We start from the raw sequence: 25,459 nt of genomic DNA, 5'->3' as shown, positions 1-25,459 counted from the left end.
GCTGGTTTTAGACTATAATCGGATCCTCAGCTCTCAGCCTCCTGAGTAGCTAGGATTTCAGGCCTGGGCTACCAGCATCCAGCTCTCCATGGGATTTTACATTGTAAATCAGAAAGGAGGCAGAGGGGAATTCACAGCTCTGGATGGCACCCTAAGGGTTGTGATGTTTGTGGGCAGCTTCTAAGTTTTCTGTGAGCCAGAGCCTCATAAAGGTGTGAGGTGTGTCCTCAGAGCTTCATAAAGGAAAATTCTGATTGATTTGCCTCTAGCAGCAAGGGGTCCTTCAGTTAAGCAGGGATGAGTTAAAGTATCTCCTGATTTGAATCCACCTCTTCTTTTGATTTCAGGCTCTGGTTCTTGTGGTTGTTCTGGGCTGGATTTTTGTCCCCATTTACATTAAGGCTGGGGTAAGTATCTTCTCCCTTATTCTTGCCTGTTTGTAAATACATACATGAGAGGGAGGAGAAAAAAAGTCCCTTGTTGAGAAAAATCCCATAAAAATGAGATTAAGGAATGAGAAAAGCTGTAGCTTGGCTTTCATTGTCAGTTTGTAAATATAGTTTCTTCTGGCTCCAAGTTCATGTCCAAGATTGTGACTGTGACTTGTAGGATGGTCCCTTGAGCAGCCCCATTCTGTTTGGAGCCTGTGTTTCCTTGAATTGTTTGTGGTGAAATGGTCTCTAGTCTCTACTCTTAGAAAAGGAGCAGAGACAGAAAAAGGATTCTATTTCCCTTTCATTTATGCGTATGAGTAGCTCTTGTATATTGAGTATGCAGCTGGAACCCAATGGTCAAATACATGGTTGGTCCTTTTCCTCTCTGACTTGGACATAGGGTAGCTTTAGTACACCTGCTCAGTGAGGTAGAAACAGCGTCTCCCATGCACAAGTTTACACGTCAGGAGCCAAAGGCAGTATGGGATACACTCAGGGCAGACTCTTCATCTTCTGGAAGTTCCCAGGTGGTGGATAACACATGTTGTAGTGGGACAAGGGCTAAGTGTGGAAGGAGCAAGACAGGAATTGAGGTTGGACTTTGCAAAAAGGAGCTACTAGCACATTTGGGCAGGCCTGCAGCCACACATTCCTTTGCACTGCCTGAGTGGAGAGTCTTGGCCAAGGTCAAATTCGGCCTTGGCCAACTTGTTTGGTCCACTGGCAGGAGGATAGATCCTTGTCTTGTTTGTGTAGGTGATCTGTATGGTCATCTCTATAACACATATAATATGTGATGTATTACATATACATAGTATATAGCATAATATATCACATATTATGTTTTATATGCTGTATTAAATATTGTTTTTATAAAGGTTGCATATAATATAATGTACATAATATATGACATACTATACATTGCATATTCTATATTATTATGTCATATAATACATCATTTAAAATATATATTATTTAATTATTTAGGTATGATTTAAATATTACATAAATATTCAAATATTAAATTATTTAATGTATTTGACATATCTTTAAAAATATAACATAATACAAAGAACATGTTATTTAGTATATATGATACATAATACATCATATGTAGCATATTACCCATATATATATATCATATATAGTACATAATAATAAATAATATAATAATACAAATGATGTATACAATATATTATCTATGTCTATATAGTTATTTATACTTATATTTGCATTTATATTTATTTATATTTATGTCCCTCCTTCTCTGGGCTTACTTCACTATGTCTAGTCACGTGTTCATTCAGAAGCAGGTGTTTTACTGTACATTTTCTGTGTATTAGGATAACATCAGCTTCTTTTCTAGTGGAGTAAGTAAGTTCTCAAGGCCTGGAAAGCACACATGAGCTGGAAGTTCAGGGCCATCTGGCTGCTTTGCACAATTTCTGAGCCAACAGGATTATGAATCCTTCACCACACCAGGGTGGACCCTGTTTTTCTGCCCACGTGGACCCTCTGGGAGCCTCTGGATGGTAGTGACCTGGTCACAGTGGCTGGTGGTGACCTTCTTGCTCCTCATGCAGGTGGTGACCATGCCTGAATATCTGCGGAAGCGGTTTGGAGGCAAGAGGATCCAGATCTACCTTTCCGTTCTGTCTCTGTTGCTCTACATTTTCACCAAGATTTCCGTGAGTATGCTGGCGTGGGGGCTGGGACTGTCTGCTTCGGAAGCTGCCCACTCTCATTGGTTAGCAAGCAGGGCCACCCTACCCACAGGCAGCTCTATTGTTCCCATGAACTCCGTTTGTAAGCCTTCTTGTTCCTGGGGCCAAAGATCAATTTCATGCATCAAGGAGCCAGTGGCCTTCAATGGAACTGCTTGTTCACCTCTGCCATCTGGGGTAAAACCATAACAGGCTTATGCAGGTTCAGTTAGAGCTGTTATTAATACAAGATTAAGAGGCAATTAGGCTGGTAGCTCAGGCCTTATAATTCTAACTACTCAGGAGGCTGAGATCTGAGGATCACCGTGGCAGACAAATCCAAGAGACTCTTCTCTCCAATTAACCAGCAAAAAGCCAGAAGTGGAAAATGTGGCTCAAGTGGTAAGTGCCAGCCTTGAGTGCAAAAACCTAAGCAAGAGCACAAAGCTCTGAGTTCAAGTATATGTTAATTAGCTCAACTGGTCCTTCAATAATGTACATACAATCATACATACATATATATTTTTTTTGAGGGGGTTTGAACTCAAGGCCTTACACTTTCTGGGCAAGTGCTCTATCACTTGAGCTGCACCTCCAGTCTGACTTTTTGCTAGATAATTTGGAGATGGAGGCTAGCAAACTTTTTTTTCCAGTCTGGTTTTGAACTAAGATCCTTAGCTCTCATGCTCCTGAGTAGCTATGGTTACAGTTGTGAGCCCTTGGTGCCCAGCTCACAATATATCCCTGTTTTAAAACATTGTGTTATATATGAGAAATATACAGACATTTCATTTGTCAATTAAAAAGAATAAAGAGATTAAGGTTATCTATGGGCTGGCCTCAATCCTAAGACAGTCTGTGTTCTGATTCCAACCAGTGCCAACTCTGCAAGGGACTGCTGGACTCATTTGCTTGTTTATTTGTTTAATATTAATTTATGTTTTGTTCTTTTTTTAATTTATATTTTCTTTGAGAGAGGTAGGTGTCTTAGTTCATTTTTTCATGTGCTTATTGGCCATTAAAATTAAATTACATGTTTATTATCTTTAAGTAGTTATACAAAGGAGTTGCCACTCAACAAATTGGTTTATGAGTACAATGCATCTTGATTGATGTCTCCTCTCTCATTCTCCCCATCCCTCCTAACCCAAGGCCTCCCCTTTATTTTCTTAATTTCATAGGCTATGCATTGAATTTTTATGGCTACATTCTCCAATCCCCTTCCTCTCGTCATTCATCCATCCTCCCCCTGCCCTCACCTTCCACTTTTCAAGCACTAGTTTCTTGGTATTTATTTTTTACAATTTATCTGTTATTATTAAGGTGTTTGCAGGGGAGTTATAAATCAGGTAATAAGTACCATTTTTTTGGACAAGGTCACCCCTTCCCTGGTATTCATTTTGTTGGACTGTGACTTAGTCTTTCTAATGAATTACACCATTTGAATAGTTCTGTGTAAATACCATATTTTGCTTAATACACTTATATACATTTGCATACAACCCCCTTGTGTTTATTTGTGCATTTATAAATTAGTTATAGCTTTCACATATGAGAGAAAACATGCATCTTTTGTCTTTCTGGCTTACTTCCCCTAACATAATTTTTTTCAAGTCCATCCATTTCTTTGCAAATGATGTAATATGACTCTCCTTAATGGAAGAATTGTGCCTATATACCATATTTTCACCATCCATTTGTCCACTGAGGGTCACCTGGGTTGTTTCCATGCCTTGGCTTTGGTGAATAGTGCAGCAATGAACATGGTTGTGCAAGTGGCTTTATTGTATCCTGATTTGTAATCTTTTGGGGGAATTCAATGTCTTAGTCCATTTTTTTGTTGCACTTGAAAGGATCCGTCACATCCATCCCAGGGGACCAAGCAGAGGCAGGCAGGCACAGGAGAAAGATTATTACAAGGTTTATCTGCACATGGCATCCTCCACTATCTAGGTAGCAGCAGGGTCTGAGGGGTAAGGAAGTGAGGTAGATGGGAGTTCAGGTGGGTCTGGCAGAGAGGGGAGGGGCCAGCTGTGTGGCCCGAACTCCAAGGCAGGGAGGAGCTCAGGTCTGGGTGGAGCTGAGGACCAAAGGTGGGCATAATGCTTACAGCACTGAGGCTCAAAGTGGTAAAGCACTATCCTTGAGCAAAAGAGCTTAGGGACAGCACTCAGGCCCTGAGTTCAAACCCCATGACAGACAAAAAAAATCAAGTCATGGCTTCATAAAAGAGGAAAGGCATTGATCTAAGAAGAGAACACAGAATGTAAGTAGGAAGGTGGGGAATCATACAAGAAGGAAAGGTAGGCAGGTGAGGGAGCTGTACCTCCATTAGGCTTATATTTAATGAGCATATAGAGAAAGGTGCTGGGCTTTCCTTATTCAGAGGCAAGCACTCTCCAAGTCCACAGTTCAAGCTGGAGAGAGTCTGTTGATCACAGTTGTCAAGGAAAGGGCAGTCTCTTCCCTTGGAGCTGGTATAGGGGTAGTCATATAATTAAACTAGTGCCCGACCTCTCTTCCTGACTTCTCTATCACCTCGCCTATTTTTCAGGTTACTGATTAAACTGCCCTGGACTTGAGAGTTTCTAGGTAGCTGAGGGGCAGTTTCTTTAGGCTTAGATTCGGATTCATTCTCCAGAAGTCTCAGCTTTTCTTTTCTTTTTTCTTCTGGATTTTGGATTTGAATTGTACATGGTTTCTGGGTTCTTCACTGGGGATTCTGACCAACATCCTACTGCATGTGAAATTGAATCACAGATTAGTACCATCTGTTTGCATATGTACACATATATGTCCACATTTATGCACACTCAAACATGACTGTGTGTACATATGAATGTTTTTAAACATCAAAAGATACTCTTGCTGTTATCATTTTATCTACTTTTTTTTTTTGGCTGTAGCCTTGAGAAAAAAAAATCTTAAAGACAGCACCCAGGCCCTGAGTTCAAGCTCCAAGACTGGCACACACACAAAAGAAAGGATCTATGTCTACAAAAATCACTATACTCAGGGAAATCTGAAGTATAACCTTCATTGATTTATGTATGCTCTTCATTGATCTTCTCCTTCTGCTTTCTTTCTATTTGAACTCAGGGCCTGGGTGCTGTTCCTGAGATTTTTTTTCTCCTCAAAGCTAATACCTGACTGGTTGAGCCACAGTTTCATTCCTAGCTTTTTTTCTGGTTAATTAGAGATAGGAGTCACATATACTTTTCTGTCTGGATTGGCTTTACACTGTGATCCTCAGATCTCAGCCTCCTGAGTAGCTAGGATGACAGGCTTGAGTCACTGGCACTCAGCCCTCACTGTCTTCCAAGTCTTACATTCTCCAAACACTGAGCTGGTTAAATTCAAGACCCTGGGAAAAATGAGAGCTGGTTAACTGAACCTCACATTATAAGTGAATGCCCCAAATAAGGAACGGGAAGGATCTAGGAAGGACCTGAAGAGGAACATTGGTGCCAAAGGGCAAGGCTTTATCCTTGTAAATTCCATTGGCTTACTATGAGTCATGGAGCATGGAAGTTGAAAAGGAATTACACTGAATTAGCTGAGTCTGCTAGGAGCCTAGAATACAGAGGTAAGAACTCACGGATTAAAGAGAAAAAAAAAAACCCTGTTAGTTAATATAGTGGTAAAGTATTTCTATCACACAAAGATGAACGTGTGTGTGTGTGTGTGTGTGTGTGTGTGTGTGTGTGTGTGTGTGTGTGTATGGTTTGTGATATGTGAGAAGAGGAAACACATTCAGATCCACCTCAGGAGTTTCGGCAGAATGTAAGGATCCATCAGGTGTATAATTGGTGGGAGACAGAAAGCAAAGGGAAAATGGAATCATGTAGGGATAAGATGTGGAAAGATGGGAAAAGCCATAGAAGAGGTAGCATGGATCAAGACGTGTTGTTCTCATAGATCTAACCTGTTGAGAAATCCCTGTGGACAACTACTTACAAACAAAACTCAAACCCAAACCAGAGGCCAAAAGAAAGCCAAAGGCTGCTATCTTGTGGCCTTGTTCTTTTGTGTTCTGAGATCCAGTGCACTTCATAAACTCCTGGATTTTATTGACCCTTGTGAGTTCCTACCTTTATCAAGTTCTGAGAAGCGTTCTGTGCGGCAAGATTTCCGCACACAGTGTATCTTATCCAAATATGCATAATCACTTGAGATAAAGCCTCCAATTTTATGCTTTGCACGTGACAGCTAAATGTCTCTGTTCCTATTTCCCCTGGGCGATTATCAGAGATCATGAGGGCAATAAACTTTTATGGCAATTCTACCATGTATTTGGAAGCCTTAGGTCATGATCAAAAGCTTTGGCTTTTGATGAAGGTTCAGATATTAAATTGCTGGTGCTGTTCACTTTCACAAATGGAAAGAGATATGGTAGTGATGAGGCTTGGAAACCTCATTGCCTCAGGCAGGATTTATTAAAAGGCTCAGCTACATGTTGGTTAGGACAAAAACAGGTAGAGAACACACACACACACACACACACACACACACACACACACACACACACACACACACACACACACACACACACACACACAGAGAGAAAATCACAGCATCTTAACATATCTGAATGGAGGCACAGCAACCTGCCTGGGACTCATTGCAAGTAGAGACTCTGCTTTCAGAAGTTTTCCAGCTGAGGCCTGAATCTTTAAACTGGGCGTGGGGAAAGGGGAGACATAGACTTTTCTTTAAGAGTGCCCTATATGTTGCTCATCCACACTTGCAAAGTAATGGGAGCCATGCCTTTGGGCAAAATCCAACCTTACTATCTGCTGTGTCAATAAAGTTTTATTGGAACACAGTGAGGTCCATTTGTTTACTTTATCCGCGGTTGCTTTTCTGTTGCAGGGGCTATTTGTCAGAGATGTAGTTCATGAAGTCAAAAGCATTCACTACCTGACTCTGTGTAGAAAAATTTTGCCAAAAGTATGTTCTCTGGTTTCAAGGAACATACTTTAAACATTTCATTTTAGGGTGGTTTTGCTTAGCACATTGGGCAAATTTCCTTCCCCTCCTCTTCTCTCTCCTCTCCTCTCCTTCCTGCCCTTCATCTTTTCTTCCTACATCTTTCGTCTCCTTTCCTTCTCTCTCTTTCCTTCCTCTTCTTCCATCTCCTTCCTTCCCCTCTCCTTTCCTTCCCTCTCTTCTCTTTCCCTCTCTTCCCTTCCTTTCCCCTCCTACCCCTTTTCTTCTTTTCCCTCCCATTCCTTTCCTTCCTATTTTTATTTCTTCATTTCCTCTATTTCACCCTTCCTTCCCTTCCTCCCTCCCTCGCTCTCTGTCTTCCTCAAGGCTAGTGCTCTATCATGTGAGCCATAGCTCCACTTTTGTTTGGCTCTTTGCTGGTTAATTGGAGATCGAGTCTCATGGACTTACCTGCCTGGTTGCCATTGAGCTTCGTCTCAGATGCCAGCTTTACCAGATTACCGGTGTGAGCCACCAGCACGCATTTCCCCTCCCCCCGCCACCATATAAAAAGCCATAATCATAAATAGGGTCCCTATCCTCATAATGGCCTTTTATTCTCCAAATACCATCAACAATATGGATTTGGGGACTGAGGTTCTAATGCATGAACTCTTGGGGGTATACATTGAAACCATCCAGGAAGGAGGGGAAGGTCTGGGGGCTGGGGGCTAAGTGACTGGAGAGCTCTGGAGAGCTGGAGTGGGGCTGAGGAGGAGGAAGGATGGAGAATAGAGAGGAGCTGTAACAGAGCTGAGTTAAAAAAAAGATCTAGGGCTTTGAGCCCTTTGCATGCCTTGAAACGCATTGGATTTTGTAAAGCCCCATGCAGGGGCTGGGAAGGTGGCTCAGTGGTAGAGCACTTGCCTTGCATGCCTGAGGCCCTGGGTTCGATTCCTCAGCATCACATAAGCAAAAAGAAAAAAGCCGGAAGTGGTGCTATGGCTCAAGTGGTAGAACGCTAGCCTTGAGCTGAAGAGCTGAGGGACAGTGCCCAGGCCCAGAGTTCAGGCCCCACGACCGGACCCCCCCCAAAAAAAATCCCCCAAAACATCATGCATTTCATTCAGGAAAGTCTAGTTTCTCCATGATAGATTCACTTATGATAGTGTGGTTATTTTGGAGAGAACATGAACATTGATTTTGGGAGACCTTAGCGCCCTCTGCTGGTTAGTATTAGCAGCTGCACCATCCTGTCAAGTCGAAGATTCAATATGGGACAGGGAGAAGAGAGAAGGTGAAAAGGATCGCATTGAGAACATAATTAATGGGTTCAGGAGCAAAGAGAGAACAATCCCCTGAGAAGAGAGATAATTTAGGTAGAACCAGTTCTGAAGAAAGCCTACCATGTCAGAGAGATTTGGTGATGTTCTGGGTGTGTTTGGTTTGTGGGTTGGGAAGATAAAAATTTTAATCGTGCTGAAGTTTCTCTCCACTGTTGGAGTGATGGTTATGGTGTTGAGTTTCCCACTCATCGGCTCAAAAGAATTGAGACTTGCTTTTGGGAATAGATCTGATAAGCTATGTTCACCAAACCAAGGTGTTAAAAACTACCCATAGCCAGGAGCCTGTGGCTCACACCTGTAATCCTAGCTACTCAGGAGGCTGAGATCTGAGGATTGCATTTCAAAGCCAACTGGGGCAGGAACATCTATGAGACTCTTATCCCCAGTTAACCACCAGAAAACCGGAAGTGGCATTGTGGCTCTAGTGGTAGAACACTCACCTTGAGCTGAAGAGCTGAGGGACAGTGCCCAGGCCCAGAGTTCAAGCCTCAGACCGAAAACAAAAACAAACAATCCCCTCCCCCCCAAATAAACAGCAAAAAAACCACCCACAGTGTCTGGGCACCATGTCTCATGCCTGTAATCATAACTACTTAGGAGGCTGAGATCTGAAGATAGAGGTTTGACGCCCGTCAGGCCAGGGAAGTCTGTGAGACTCTTATCTCTAATTAATCACCAAAAAGCTGTAAGTAGAGATGTAGCTCAAATGGTAGAGTGCTAGCCTTAAGCACAAAAGCTTAGAGACAGCACCTAGGCCCTGAGTTCAAGCCCCAGGACCAGCACATAGACATAGACACAGACACAGACCCACATACAGACAAAACCCCAAACCAGAAACAACAATAAACCCCACCCATTATGGATGATTATGAGCAACAGTCTATAGATGGAGATAAGGTGTTGATTGTTGTTCCTTAGCAAAAAAGCCTTTTTGAACTTTTTTTGTGCTAGTACTGATGCCTGAACTCAGGGCCTTACATTCTTCTTTAGTTTTTGTTTTTGTTTTTTTTTTTCCTCTCGAGGTTGGTGCACTATCACTTGAGCTACACCTCCACTTCTGGATTTTTGCTAGTTAATTGGGGTTAGGACTCTTTGATTCCAACCTTGAGCCTCAGATCTTAGCCTCCTGAGTAGCTAAGATTATAGGCATGAGCCATCTGGTGCACAGCAAAAAAAGACCTTCATAGTTAATTAAGTTTAAAAGCATCCTGTACTATCTTACCTTTCTAGAGATTTGCAGTCTGTGGTCTATCCTAAAGGATCAGAGAAGTTGTATAGCAAAGAATCTGGCTTGCATTTATTAAATCACAGATCTTTTTGGCCATGGAATATTTTCCCTCATGAAGACCCAGTTATCACCTTCAATCACACTTGCTCAGGAGCTCATTGGCCTGTCTCTCCCCTAACTCTGCCTCTTTTCTCCTTCTAGGCAGATATCTTCTCTGGGGCTATATTCATCAATATGGCCTTGGGTCTGAATATCTACTTGGCCATAATTATCTTATTAGCAATCACTGCCCTTTACACAATTACAGGTAAGTCCATTCAAATGAACCAGCAGTTCAAGCCCAGGTACTTGTGAAGGATAAATGGAACTTAAGGAACGTGGTGGCTTTTGCCTTGAGGAAGACAGATAAGGGATCTTTTAAAGACATGTTACTCTGCCTGGGTTAGGAGAGGCAGGATCAGCAAAGGAACTTCCTGCTCAATTAGAGCCTCATATATTTGAGGGCAAGAAGTTAATAAGATGGTTCTAGGAAAGAGGGAGTGGCAAATTTGTTAATGTCCTCAGGAATCTTCACAGTCAGCCCTTTGCTCTTCCCCTGTCTTCATTTGGCAATATATCCTCCTACTACAGAGGACCTGTCTCCTTTGAACCATCTCCTGGTGTAAGAAAGTGTCGCAGAAGAGCTGGGCATCAGTGGCTCATGTCTATAATCCTAGTGACTCAGAAGGCTGAGATCTGAGTTCAAAGCCAGCCAGGGAAGGAAAGTCTATGAAAACTCTTTATCTCCAAAGAGCCACCCAGAAGCCAGAACTGGGGGGTGTGACTCAAGTGGTAGAAGACCAGCCTGGAGAGAGAGTAAGGCTCTGAGTTCAAGCTTCAGCACTGACATTTAAAAAAAAAGCTGGATGTCCTGAGCAGCAAGCATTGTAACAGGGATGGGAGGGGATGAGGGTAGGGGGGTGAGTGATGTATGTGTGGTTCTCAGGAGGTGTGCAAGAGATACAGGGTGGAGTGGGGGTGGGAAGAGGAGGCGGGCACCGCTCAGCCTCCACAGGAAGTCATCTCTGTTGTCTTGTTTCCTGCTCAGGGGGCCTGGCGGCTGTTATTTACACAGACACTTTGCAGACAGCCATCATGCTTGTGGGCTCTTTCATTCTGACTGGATTTGGTAAGTAGGGCTAGGGCAGGGTGAGGGCAAGTAGCAGATACTTGGGATCCTAGGAAGAGAAAAGCCAATTTAATCCCTTTGGCTGCCACAGGCACAGGCAGTGAATGCCATGTTCTCTGCTTCTCCAAGGGCAGTGGGGCAGCCCAGATTTGGCAGCCATGGTGGTGGGTGTGGGAAGCTCCCTCATCCTGGGAGGACTCAGGTTGGGACAGGTGCAGGGAACACCTTGATTCCCTGCTGTTCTCTATAGCTTGGGTCAGCAGGCCCAGCCAGGCTAGGCTGTGATAACCTGATTTCTGTCTGCAGAAACGAGGCCAAAAAGGAGCCTGCAATGCTAGCTACTCAGGATGCTGAGATCTGAGGATCATGGTAGCAAAGTCTGAGACTCTTATCTCCAAATTAACCAACAGAAAAACAGAAGAATGATAGAGCGCTAGACTTGAGCACAGTACCCAGGCTCTGAGTTCCAGCCCCACAACTGGCTGAAAAAAATATAAGTAAATATTCATCAAGATAAATATATTTTGAAATATCATTTTCCTTTTTTTATCTTCCTTTTTTTTCTAAAAGAATAAATTTTAAAAATGGTTTGAACTTGGGGCTTGGCACTTGCAAGGATTTCTTGCTCTTTTGCTGGTTAACTGGAGATGCTAGACTTTTCTTCCGTGGCTTGGCTTCAAACTGTAATCCTCCAGATCTTGGCCTCTTGAGTAGCTAGGATTACAAGTGTGAGCCATTTGCACTGACATTAACTAAAACATTTAATTTTTTTTTTTTGTCAGTCATGGGGCTTGAACTCTGGGCCTGGACGCTATCCCTCAGCTCTTCAGCTCAAGGCTAGCACCTTACCACTTGAGCCACAGTGCCACTTCTGGTTCCCTGGTGGTTTATTGGAGATAAGAGTCTCACAGACTTTCCTGCCCAGGCTGGCTTTGAACCACGATCCTCAGATCTCAGCCTCCTGAGTAGCTAGGATTATAGGTGTGAGCCACCAGCGCCCGGCTAACATTTTAATATTTTAAGATACTTTTTACATAAGCATTCACCAATGTTATATTTTTAGTTTTTGATGATATCTTGTCTACATTGTGATGTTAAATATTTTACTCTTTTATGAATTGATGGTAAGTGATCATTTCCCTGATAATGCCCTTATTTGCCAAAATTTAAAAACTGGTGTCTTAAACATTCTCACCCTTCAATTTCTTAAAATTTCTTGAAAGAGAACAGGGGAAAATCTAGCTGCAGAGATGCTTGTCATGAGAAGATAGAAAAACGCTTTTGTGTGTGTGTGTGTGCGTGTGCGTGTGTGTGTGTGTGTGTGTGTGTGTGTGTGTGTGTGTGTGTGTGTGTGTGTGTGTGTGTGTGTGTGTGTGGGCCTGAAATCAGGGCCTGGGCACTATCCATGAGCTTTTTTGCTTAAGACTAGCAATCACCACTTGAGCCATAGATCCACATCTACCTTTTTTTTTCTTTCTTTAAGTGGTTGATTGGAGATAAGAGTCTCATCCTGGCTTTGAACTGCAATCCTCAGATCTCAGCCACCAGAGTAGCGAGGATTATAGGGATGAATCACTGGTGCCCATTTCACAGTGCTTTTTATTTTTAGGTATACAATACCCTCTTGGGTGAGCTGCAAAGATTTACCCATTTTCTAGCACTCAGGTTTCGAAAACTTGCATTTGGTTTGTCCTAGTATATCCATCCTAGCAAGGAGGAGGCTGGCTGACTTATTCAAGGATGCACTGCTGAGAGGCGGCAGGCTTCCAAATTCCTCATTCAATCCTTAGCCATCCCCTGCATTTCTGGGTGACAGCTCTGTGTCCAGCCTCCTGAACTGTGCATCTCTAGTCTGTGTTCTGAGGTCCAAGGATTGTGGCGGACAGCAGGGGAGATGTAAACAATAGAATCTTTTGCATGTGGTCTAGAACTAACTCTTTCCCTTATTATCATTATTTTAATTTTTATATTGGTCCTGAGACTTGAACTCAGGGCCTGGGCACTGTTCCTGAGGTTTTTTTTTTTCTTTTTGTTCAAAGTTAGTGCTCTACCACTCAGGCCACAGCTCTGCTTCTGGCTTTTGGATGGTTAACCAGAGATAATAGTTTCATGGATTTTCCTGCCTAGGCTGGTTTTGAACCATGATCCTCAGATTTTAGCCTCCTGATTATAAGCATGAGATACTAGAGTCTGGCATCAAAATCTTCCTAGAAATAATACCTCAAGGTATTGTCTCAAAATGGCCCCTACGAGGGATGGGCAGGGTTTAGAATCCCATTTGATGGAGAAAAAAACCTGAGGCCCAGGATGGGCAGGCACCTTGTCCAAGACCACACAGTAAAAACTCTCTTAGATGCCGAGGCTTCCATGTCTCAGGCATCCGCAGAAGAAACCAGCATATAAAAGAAAAGTTTGAAAGTATTTACCATACTTGTGTTTGTACCTATGTTCTCCAGCTTTCCACGAAGTGGGAGGTTATGAAGGCTTCATGGATAAGTACATGAAAGCCATCCCTACCTTGATTGCCGATGGAAATCTTACCGTCAGAAAAGAATGCTACACCCCAAGGGAGGATTCCTTCCATATCTTCCGCGATCCCCTCAAGGGAGACATCCCTTGGCCTGGACTCATCTTTGGACTAGCCATCCTTGCCTTATGGTACTGGTGCACAGATCAGGTACTGAAGTGGGTCAGGCATGGTGGACAGGCCCTCCCATGGTTTGTGGGGTTAAGAAAGATGGGAGAGAGAGCCAGGCACTGGTGGCTCATGCCTGTAATCCTAGTGACTCAGGAGGCTGAGATCTGAGGATCCAGGTTCAAAGCCAGCTTGGGTGGGAAAATCCTCTGAGATATTTGTTTCCAATTAACCACCAAAAAACCAGAAGGGACAGTGCTCAGGGCCTGAGTTCAAGTCTCATGACTGAAAAAAAATTAAAAAAAGGGAAGAAGAGGATTCATGCTCTGTGGGTCACTGAGCACATGGGAGTCGTAGGACTTAGGATGGGGAATCTGGGCTAATGGGGTGGGGATGAGGCCGGACCTCTTCCTCACCGGACTTCCTGGGACAGGTTATTGTGCAGCGGTGTCTCTCAGCCAAGAACATGTCCCATGTGAAGGCCGGCTGCATCCTGTGTGGCTACCTGAAGCTGCTGCCCATGTTCCTCATGGTGATGCCAGGAATGATCAGCCGCATTCTCTACACAGGTGATTCCTTCAACTGAAGGCACAGCCTAAAGCCCTCGAACGTCTGTGCCCCCACTCTTCCCATCTCTTCTTTTCTTGCCACAGTTACTAAGCATCATTGTAGTTTCTGGAGACAACGAGCCAGTTGAGGGCATGGAGCTATTGGAGTTGTCTTCCCTAGTTTGTCTTTGTTTCCCCTCCTAACTCTGTGTCTGTTCTTTTTTCTTCCCTCTCCTTCTCTCTCCTCTCCTCTCTTCCCTTCTCCTCTGTCCCTTTCCTCCCCTCTTCTTTATTTTGTGTGTGTGTTGTTACTGGGGTTTGAACTCAGGGTCTCACACTCTTACTTGGCTTTTTTTTTTTTTTTTTTTGCTGAAAGATGATACACGACCCCACTTGAGCCATCCCTCCACTTCTGGCTTTTTCCTGGTTAAAGTTTGTAGTTAAAAGACTCATGGACCTTTCTGTCTGTGCTGGCTTTGAACTGGAGTTCTAAGATCTCAGCCTCCTAAGTGGCTAGAATTACAGATATGAGCCATCGGAGCCTAGCAGTTCCTTGGTTTCTTTTTTTTTTTTTTTGTTGGTCGTGGGGCTTGAACTCTGGGCCTGGGCGCTGTCCCTCAGCTCTTCAGCTCAAGGCAAGTGCTCTACCACTTGAGCTGCAGCGCCAATTCCGGTTTTCTGGTGGTTTATGGGAGATAGGAGTCTCACAGTCTTTCCTGCCTGGGCTGGCTTTGAACTGTGATCCTCAAATCTCAGCCTCCTGAGTAGCTAGGATTACAGGCGTGAGCCACCAGCGCCCGACATTCCTTGGTTTCTTATGTGGGCAACTGTTTTCTCTTTTTTCTCCATCTCTCTCTTTCCTTCCTCCCTTTCTTCCTCTCTCTTTCCCTCCCTGCCCTTTCTCCCTCCTTTCCCCTCTCCCTCTTTTCTTCCCTTTCTCTTTGCCTCTGCCTCTGTCTGTCTGTCTCATCAAACTTTTTAAAGTCATGGTGCTCCTCCAGGTTGCTCTCTAGCTCCTCCCTCCTCCTACTGCAAGGTTCTAGTGGCTCTGAACCCTGGTTTCCTGTAATATGTCTTTCAAGTTTAAAGATGCCCTGAACCTTGTACCTTGCTATGTGGAGCAATCGAGTCTTCCTTGGTCCTTAGTGACATTTCCAGAGTGTCCATTTGCATGATGATGAGGATGTGTTAGTCATCATGAGTTGGAATGATTTCCGAAAATGAGAAATGATGGTAATGAAATGAGAGCATCCCTGAGTAGCTGCCCTTCCACGAGAAGTCAGGACAGCCCAGAGGCCCTGGCCCTGTCGTCATTTTTTGGCTCTCCTGCTCTTCTTCTGGTTCTTCAGTTATAAAAAAAAATATAGTCACCTTATAGTATCCTGGACTTTCATATTCATAGATTCAACCAATTGCACTTTGGCAAATATGCAAAAAGATTTGTATATCTACTGAATATGTATATACTTTTGTTGTTATTGTTGTTGTTTTGTTTTAGTGCCAGTCCCAAGCCTTGAACTTAGGATCCAGGTGCTGTCCTGGACTTTTTTGCTCAAGGCTAGCATTCTATCACTTGAGCCACAGCTCCACTTCTGGCTCTCTTTTACTGGTTAATTGGAGTAAGAGTCTCCTGGACTTTCATGCCTGTGCTGGCTTTGAACTGAAGTCCTCAGAGCTCAGCCTCCTGAGTAGCTAGGATTATGGGCATGAGCTACCTGGCTTGGACTTTTTTTTGCTTGTCATCTTTCCCTAAACAATATAATAACAATTTACATAGCATTTTATATCTTATTGAGTATTGTATGTAATTAGTAATTATAAATGATAATTAGGCATTTTAAGGAACAAGATGATTTAAAGTATACAGGAACATGTGCATAGGCTATATATAAGACACTATGCTGTTATATATAAGGGAGAATCTGAAAACATTGGTTTGCACCTGGAGGGGTATCTTGGAATTTATCTTCCAGGGACACTGAACAGAGACTGTCTAGTTCACTCAATAATACTTATTAATAAAATAGAATGAGTGTGAATCAGTGCTAAATGAGATGTACTTGTAGTAAACACTTGACAAATACTTATTGATCTTAATTTGATACATGTTTCTAGAATTTTCTTCTCTCTCTCACATACATATACAGCCTCACAATTAGAAGTCACAAAAATCCCTGTCATTTTCAGGAGAAATGAAGAGAATGATAACTGCTGCGTTACAGACAGTTAGCTAAGGTTGAAGAATTGTACCTCCTCCCCTCTTACCCTGAGATTTCTTTGTTTTCTTTCCCTCCTTTGCACTGGATATGTTCTTCCTTTTGAACTGGAGACTGGTGATGTATGAAGACCATGAGGGCAGAGGCATGGTATGGAAGGGCTCAGCTTGGAGACAGATTCACTGTGTATATCATTATGAGGGCCTTGCGCAGGAATGCCTTGTTTGAAACCTTGGCTTATGAAAGCAAACGTTGGAATTCTTTTCCCAATGTCGGCTTACTGACATGACATTTCCTCTGTCTCTCTATCTCTCTCCAGAGAAGATTGCCTGTGTCCTCCCCTCCGAATGTGAGAAACACTGTGGTACTAAAGTTGGCTGCACCAACATTGCCTACCCAACCTTGGTGGTGGAACTGATGCCTAATGGTGAGTGTCTCTTGGAAGGCTGGAAGAAGGCTGATTTGATTTAGGCCCCACCTAGAGTCTTCTCTCCCCCTCTCTCTCCTCCCTGTTTGTATCAGTACTGGGGCTTGAACTTTTGCTTAGCTTTTTTGTTGTTGTTGTTCAAGGCTCTACCACTTGAGTCATAGCTCCACTTCTGGCTTTTTGATTCACTGGAGATAAAGAATCTCACAGACTGTCCTGTTGGGCTGGCTTGGATAGCAATTCTCAGATCTCAACCTCCTGAACAGCCAGGATTACTAGCTTCTAAGCATCAAATGGACAGCCTGGCACTGGTGGCTTACACTTGTAATCCATCCTACTCAGGAGGATGAGATCTGAGGACCACAGTTTGAAGCCAGCCTGGGCAGGAAAACCTATGAGACTCTGATTTCCAATTAAATACCCAAAAAGCTGGAAATAGAGCTGGAGCTAGGAATCTCTTGAGTTTGTCTGCTTGGATTGGCTTCAAACCTTGATCCTCAGATCTCAGCCTCCTGAGAAGCTAGGATTATAAGCATGAAATATCTGCCCCTCACTTGAAGCAAAACCACTTCTAAGCAAAGAGTGTTCCTTGGGAGAGCCTTATTCAGTGGTTTTGAGGTTTTGTCTATGTTGAGTATAGCCAATAGCACTAGAGTGTATGTACTTGAAAATGGATAAAAGACTGAGGTAGGAGGATTTAGAGTTCAAGGCCAGATTAAGCTAAATAGCAAGATACTTTCTAAAAAAACATAAACATGTGAGGTAACAAATATATGAATTTAGCTCAATTTAGCCATTGTGTACATATTTCAACACATTATAATAAATATATGGAATTTTAATTTGTCAGTTAAGAATAGCTAAAGCTCTCTAACAGTAGATAGTAATATAAAGCTTGAACTAAACATCTTATATCCAAGTGAAGCTTACCTGTAGAATGAATTGACTTCCAGGTTCTTCCAAAGAAATACATGGAAAAGTTAGCTTTGGTGGCTCATGCCTATAATCCTAGCTACTCAGGAGGCTGAGATCAAGGTCAGCCTAGACAAAATAAAGTTTGTAAGATTGCATCTCAGTTGATGAAAAGAAAAGCTGGGTGCAATAGTGTATTTAAGAGGAAGTCACATCTCAGGCTGGCTTGGAGGAAAAAGTAAACTTATTTGAAATATAACAGAAGCAAGAAGGGATGGGGCTATAGCTCAAGTGGTAAAGCACCTGCCTTGAAAGTGCAAGGCCCAGAGTTCAAACACAGTAACTACCACTATACCACATGCACACAGACACACACACACAGACACACACACACAGACACACTCACATACACATATTTACACACACACAAGCACATAAAAATACTATGGGGAAAAGGTAAAATTTTCAGTTCTAGAAGAAAGAAGTTTGAAGTTGTAGGTGAATAGAATTTCTTACCACAAAGAAGATGTTGTCATAAGTGATTGATTTGTTAGGTCTGAATCTGCCATAGCTACAGTTTTGGGGTTGATCTATGGAGGTTACACTTCATGTTTCACACTGAAGAAAAACAACTCTTATTTTGGATTTAAAGGCTATAAATTCAGTTAGGTTAAGGAGGTCTCAGAAGATAAAAAATTCATAAATATTAACTGTGTATACTTAGAATAATCTTGAAACTATCACTTTAAAGAAATATACAGGCTGTCTGGTCAAGTCTTATTTTACAATTGGGGAAACTGAGGCTTATGGGGAGAAAGTGATTTTTCTAAAACCAAGCCATTTGGCTTGCTTCACTTTGCTAAGGCTGGCACTTAGGAATTTGAGGTGAGGACAAAGGATCCTCTGTGTGTGTGTGTGTGTGTGTGTGTGTGTGTGTGTGTGTGTGTGTGTGTGTGTGTATTAAACTCAGGGCCTGGGCACTGTCACTGAGATTTTTGCTCCAGGCTAGTGCTCTACCACTTGAACCTCAACACCACTTCTGGCCTTTTGGTGGTTAATTGGAGATAAGAGTCACACAGACTTTGCTGTCCATGGTTGCCTCCAAACTGGATCCCCTGATCTCAGCCTCTTGAGTAGCGAGGATTACAGGCGTGAGCTGCAGGGGCCCTGCTGTGATCCTTGTTTTTGTTTTTAAAATCACATGTATAACCTTGAACAAACCATTTGTATTTAGATGATATAAAAATGTGAGTGATAGTTAACTACTCTACTAGGTTGGGCTGCTCATTAATTAAGAGTGCAATTAGAAAGAGTCACAATGGCTTTCTGAGAGGTATGGCTTAGGTCATACCTCTGGTCTCTGTATGGGTGCTTATGCTATGCCTTGCAATTCACTCCCCACATGGTGCAGGGGGTAGATCTGTGTACCCCAGAAAGATGTAAGGTGCAGAACACCAGGAAGCTACATTACCATTATCATCCTCTCAGAACCTTTGGCTATGAGAGCTGGCATTTATTTTTATTTTTGGTTCAGGTCCTGGTGTTTAAACTCATGGCCTGGCTCTGTCCCTGAGCTCTTTTTTTGTTTTTCTCTCAAGACTGGTACTTTATTACTTGAGCTGCAGCTCTACTTCCAGATTTTTGGTGGTTAATTACAGATAAGTATCTCATGGACTTTTCTGCCTGGCATTGAACTATTATCTCAGCCTCCTGAGTAGCTAAGATTACAGGTATGAGCCACCAGCACCTGGCAATACCTATTTTAAAAAAAATGAATAAATAAAACAAACTAGATAGGTGTGGTGGCTCATGGCTATAATCCTAGCTACTCAGGAAATGGAGATCAGCAGGATCATAGTTCCTGGCCATCCTGAACAAAAAGTTTTTGAGACCACCATGACACATGTATGTTGTACTAGCTACATGGTAAGTATAAACAGGGGACCATGATTCTGGTTAGCCTGGATATAATGTGAGGATCTATCTCAAAAATAGCCAGAGAAGTTGTGTGTGTTGACTCAGGCCTATAATCCTAGCTAACTTGGGAGGCTCAGCAACAGAATTCCTGCCTAGCAAGCATGAAGACCTGAGTTCAAAACTCAGTGTTATATATTTTTTCATCACTAGTATGGAAACCAAGTTCAGGAAAATGCTTTAGCACTAAATTGTATTTTCAATCTCTCCTAAGTATCTTTTTTCTTTTTGGGGTACTGAGAATTAAACCTAGATCCTTGAACATTTTAGGCAAATGTGATACCAGTTGAGCCCTATCCCCCATCCTCTTGCTTTTACATTTATTTATTTATTTTCAGATAGGGCTTCCTAATAACATTGCATAGTCTGGCCTGTAGCCATAATCCTTTCCCTCTGTTTCCTGAGTGGCAAGGATTACAGGTGTGTGCCACCACATCGGACACTAAGTATCTCTTGTACCCATCTTCATTTCTCTGATATCTTAATTTAATTAATTAATGTTTTACCAATCCTAGGGCTTGAACTCAAGGCCTGAGCACTGTCCCTGAGCTTATTTTTTGTTCAATTACTTGAGCCACAATTCCACTTCTGGCTTTTTTTTTTTTTTTTTGTTAGTCGTGGGGCTTGAACTCTGGGCCTGGGCACTGTCCCTCAGCTCTTCAGCTCAAGGCAAGCACTCTACCACTTGAGCCTCAGTGCCACTTCCAGTTTTCTGGTGGTTTATTGGAGATAAGAGTCTCACAGACTTTTGATGCCTGGGCTAGCTTTGAACTGTGATCATCAGATCTCAGCCTCTTGAGTAGCTAGGATTACAGGCGTGAGCCACTGATACCTGGCATCTCTTCTCTGTTTTAAACTTTTTTTTAAAACCCTAGTCTGATATATTATTTCTTGCCTGGGTTGCTATAAAATTATATTCAACAAATGTTTGTTGATAAATAAATGAAAGCATGTGGAAAAGGGAGGAGACTTACATACCAGCTTAGCAATTCACAAGGACCTGGTAGAGCTTGTGCTTAAGATCTTACCTAGTAACTCCTTGAAATGTACCTTTGTTTTGTCAACTGAAAAGTGAGATCATTGGACTAGATGATCTTTATGACTCCTTCTATAGCTCCAACCATCTGTGGTTTACATTATTTGCAAACACTTCCCAGCAGATGACAAAGATAATCAGAAGAGGAGGCCTTTACAATTTATCTCAGAAAGCTTTAGATGAAACCATAAAATTATTTACAGATATAAAATCTAAAGAAAGACAGAATCATACCACCACCGAGATCAACTCTGGAAAAATTTTCATCATCCCATAAAGAATCTTGTACCTGAGGTTAGGCTGTGGTGGTTCACATCTGTAATCCTAGCTACTTGAGAGGCAGAGATGAGGGTGAAGGTGGGGAGGATTAAGATTTGAGGCTAACCCAGGCACTCTCCCACCTCAAAAAATAGCAAGACTCCATTTTAACAAATAAACCCAGGATAACCCCTATAATAATAATCCCAGCTACATAGATGGTATTGTTATAAGGATTGAAGTCTGAGGCCAGATCAGACAAAAAACCATGAGACATTATCTGAAAAATAAAGCAAAAAAGGGCTGGGGGTAGCAAATACAAGGCCCTGAGTTCAATTCTTAGAACAAAATATAAAAAAGAAGAACTCCTATGCAGTCACTAATAATGCATTCTCTATAGATTTGCCTGTGCTGCACACTGGCAGAGAAAACCAATCATGCCTATAATCATGGTAACAATATGTGGTTCTTTATAATTGGCTTCTTCACTTCATATTGTTTTCAAGGTTCATTCATGTTGTAGCATTGATTTGCACGCCATCCCTTTTTATAAATGCATGAACACTGATGATTCCATTCCATTTTATGACCATCCATATGGAAAGCTATTCATTCATAAAAAGATGTCCAACTGATAAACAACTGTTGCCCAGTATATATTTCTTCTTTATGTTTATTTCTTCTTTTTGGATAGCATAAAAATCTAACTATCTAGTTTAAAATAGTAGTTATTATGGCATTGATCTGAAGTCTCTTGATGCAAAGTTTTTTTCTTTCATATTATTGGCCATTTATTTTTATTTTATTTTATTATTTATTTATTTTTTGGGTCTGGTCATGGGGCCTGAACTCTGGGCCTGGGCGCTGTCCCTCAGCTCTTCAGCTCAAGGCTAGCGCTCTACCACTTGAGCCACAGTGCCACTTCCGGCTTTTTTCTTTTTTGCTTATGTGGTGCTGAGGAATCGAACCCAGGGCCTCACGCATGCAAGGCAAGCGCTCTACCACTGAGCCACCTTCCCAGCCCTTTATTTATTATTATTATTATTGTTATTGTGAAAATACTGTACAGAGGGGTTACAATTACATGGGCAAGATAATGAGTACATTTCTTTCATATATATATATATATATTTATTTATTTATTTCCGGTCGTGGGGCCTGAACTCTGGGCTTGGGTGCTGTCCCTCAGCTCTTCATCTCAAGGCTAGCGCTCTACCACTTGAGCCACAGCGCCACTCCCGGCTTTTTTCTTTTTGCTTATATGGTGCTGAGAAATCGAACCCAGGGCCTCATGCATGCAAGGCAGGCGTTCTACCACTGAGACACCTTCCCAGCCCCAATGAGTACATTTCTTATCAAGCATTGTAGCCTCCTCCTTTGTTTCCCCTTCCCATCCCTTCCCATCCTTCCCCACACCCCCCAATCTTCCCCGCCCCGCCCCCCTGCACCAAAGTTGTAAAGTTTGTTTTCGATGTAACGACTTGTACATCTCATTGTTGCAATGGGATTATTGGCCATTTATATACCTTTGGTGAAGTATCTGTTTGGGTCTTGTGCCACTTCAAATGAGTTATTTGTTTTTATTTTGAGTTGTAGGTGTTCTTTATATGATATGTGAATAAGATATATATCAAGAATCAGCCAGTTATATGACTTGCATATTTTTCTCCAGTTCTATGACTACTTTTTTGAACTTTATTGAAAACTTTCTCTTTGTAATCCCAGTCTTTCAGCTAGATCATAAATCTTTTAGGTGAGAGCCTTGAAAGTCTTTTCAACCTGGAAAAAATTAGGTCAAGTAAGTAAGTCAGGCTCAGAGAGCAAAGGGTACATGTTTTCTCTCATCAGTGCAAGTTAGATCTAAATTATAAACATCTAGGAAAACATGTACAGAGTCATATGAATATATGCACGGCCATGTTAACGGAAGTGTGGTATATGCAAGGAAGGATTCAAGTAGTGAAGCTTCTTTGAACAAAATTTAACAAAGTGAGGAGGAGGCTGCAATGCTTGGTAAGAAATGTATGCACTATCCTGCCCATGTAATTGTAACCCCTCTGTACAGTATGTTCTCAAATAAAATAAAATAAAAATTTAAATTAAAAAAAATTTAACAAAGTGAACACCAAGTTCCAACTGTATCAAGTAGGCATTGGGGAGAGGAAGTCAAGGGGATGGGGCAGGGGTCAGACAAATGGAGAGAGGGAAGGTTTTCAAAATGCAGTCATAGTATTCAATGTACATATGTGAAAATGGGACGAGGTAAATTGGGTGGATGGGTGGGACTGGGTAGGAGAAAAATGAATGTGAATTGGTGAAGATGCTTTGTGCTCACAAACTGAATTGAAACCCCTTTGTGCAACTACTTAAAGATAATAAAAAGTCTCCTCAAACAGACACACATCACCATCACTATCATAATCATCATTAGTATTCAGGTACAAAAGAATCATGTTTTGTCTCTAGCTCTTTTTTAGCCTGTATCTTATACTATAAATACTTTCTTTTGAAGTATTTATAGTACACTTTATGGCCACAGTTTATTTCTTTGCATCTCTATCCTCTCAGGAAGGATAAGTTGGAGAACATAGCAGGATTTTGGAAGGCAAACAAAACTTGAGTCCTCTTTTTTGGAAGTTAGATCTAAAATGCACTGGGATATGACAAATTATATAGGTATATAGGATTCTTGATACACACAGTGAGACCAAAAGAGGATACTCTCAGGAAAGAAACACAAAGGCACAATGCCTAATTACCTCTTCATATTTATAAGAAATAATATACACACTGAAATGAACTCCAAGATATGGAAACAAAAGACTATTTTGTCACTTTTGGATGATTCTCTCTTCTTTATCTTATGCCTGTTGTATTCATGTGTACATCTTCAGAAGGGTTTGGAGGAGGGCACAGAACTGAAGGGAAAAAGGGTGAAAAAGCATAGCAGTGGAGCTCTCTGGACACTGATGGATATGAACTATACAACTCGTAAGTGGAGATGGGAGGGAGGGACTGGGAAAGAATGAGGGAACAGATGACAGTGTAAGATAGGAAATGGACTCATTATCTGACTGGTGCAATTGTAATCCTTCTGTACATCATCTCTCTAAAACCAATAAAGTAAATTAATTAAAAAAAAAGCCGAGGATCTAGAGGCATCACTGAGAACCTACTTATTTTCCAGGGCTGCGAGGGCTGATGCTGTCTGTCATGATGGCCTCTCTCATGAGCTCCCTGACCTCCATCTTCAACAGCGCCAGCACCCTCTTCACCATGGACATCTACACCAAGATCCGGAAGAAAGCATCCGAGAAAGAGCTCATGATTGCGGGAAGGTAAGCGCAGCTTCTTCCTGCCATGCATCTACCATCAGATATGTCATAAGAGCTTGTTAGGTTATCTCCAGGAATTATTAGGACCTGAAGTAAAACTCAGCTGTAGTTCACTTAGAAATTCTCCTTGAGGACCAAGAATGAGAAGACAATAATAGGTTTTTTTTTTTTTTCTGTTGTTGTTGGTGGTGGTCGTGGGCCTTGAACTGTGGACCTGTGTGCTGTCCCTTAGCTCCTCAGCTCAAGGCTAGCGCTCAGCTTCTCAATTTTCTAAGATAGGGTCTTGTGACATTGCTCAGGTTGGCTTCAAACTCACAATCCTTCTACCTCAGCCTCCTAAGCACTGGGATTACAGAAGTGCACCACTGGTGTTGTGGTTTTTGTTATTGCTGTTGTTGATAGTCTATTGTGCTGTTTTGATTTCAGGTTGTTCATTCTCTTGCTGATTGCCATTAGCATTGCCTGGGTTCCGATCGTGCAGTCAGCTCAAAGTGGACAGCTCTTTGATTATATCCAGTCCATCACCAGTTACTTGGGACCCCCCATTGCGGCCGTCTTCCTGCTTGCTATTTTCTGCAAGAGAGTCAATGAGCCAGTAGGTACCATTCTCATATGTCCAGAAAGGTCAGTCTACCACAGAAATTCCTCTGGAGGTTTGCATACTCTCCGGGGGAGGATTCTCTCTCCTAGAGACCTTTTTTTATTCTTTTTTTTTTGGTGCCAGCATTGAGGCTAACCCTTAGCTTTTTTTTTTTTTTTTTTGTGCCAGCATTGAGGCTAACCCTTAGCTTTCTGCAGAAGGCTGGTATTCTACCACTTGAACCACAGCTCCATTTCTGGTTTATTGTTGGTTAATGGAAGGTAAGAGTCTGATGAACTTTCCTGTCTTGGTTGGCTTTGAATATTGATCCTTAGATCTCAGCCTCTTGAGTAGCTAGGATTACAGGTGTGAGCCACTGGCACTTGGCTTTCCTAGCTATCATAAGCACACATAAATGTGTGTCTAAAACTTTGCAGGAGAAATCATTGAGGAACCGTGGGGGTGCTCCAAGTTGGAGTGAACCCCCCCCAGAGTTAGTAATGGATTTATTTTCTCTCTGATGCTCCTGTTGTATTAGCTATTATACATTTTCTATCCAGTTTTGGTGATTCTGGCCTGAGTCCAAACTTCCTGATGGCTCAGTGGTGAACTTGGCTTTGCTAGCCAGCACTTCTCCAGGTCTAGTGAAGGACACAGTCCTTGTGCTTGAGCACTTTATCTGGGAAAGGAAGTAAGATAGAAAGCCAAGGAGTCATAACATGTGACACAA

At 42.2% G+C, this 25,459-nt stretch overlaps 1 protein-coding gene across 2 annotated transcripts in view; it reads left to right on the top strand.

Moving 5' to 3' along the window:
• Positions 1-25,459, top strand: part of Slc5a1 (solute carrier family 5 member 1) — a 66,880-nt gene that overhangs the window by 29,989 nt on the left and 11,432 nt on the right. For both annotated transcript variants that reach the window (XM_069994462.1, XM_069994463.1), the window contains 9 exons: positions 348-407; positions 2,018-2,122; positions 9,842-9,947; positions 10,728-10,808; positions 13,265-13,485; positions 13,877-14,012; positions 16,527-16,634; positions 24,002-24,152; positions 24,576-24,744. In XM_069994462.1, coding sequence (XP_069850563.1) covers positions 348-407; positions 2,018-2,122; positions 9,842-9,947; positions 10,728-10,808; positions 13,265-13,485; positions 13,877-14,012; positions 16,527-16,634; positions 24,002-24,152; positions 24,576-24,744 — 1,137 coding nt within the window. The remainder of the gene's footprint in view (positions 1-347; positions 408-2,017; positions 2,123-9,841; positions 9,948-10,727; positions 10,809-13,264; positions 13,486-13,876; positions 14,013-16,526; positions 16,635-24,001; positions 24,153-24,575; positions 24,745-25,459) is intronic.

The sequence above is a fragment of the Dipodomys merriami genome, unplaced genomic scaffold, assembly GCF_024711535.1.
Source record: "Dipodomys merriami isolate MVZ:Mamm:240054 unplaced genomic scaffold, mDipMer1.0.p SCAF_45, whole genome shotgun sequence".
In the NCBI taxonomy this organism is placed as follows: domain Eukaryota; kingdom Metazoa; phylum Chordata; class Mammalia; order Rodentia; family Heteromyidae; genus Dipodomys; species Dipodomys merriami.
The sequence above is the reverse complement of the archived record's forward strand: the minus strand, read 5'-3'. Positions and strand labels throughout refer to the sequence as shown.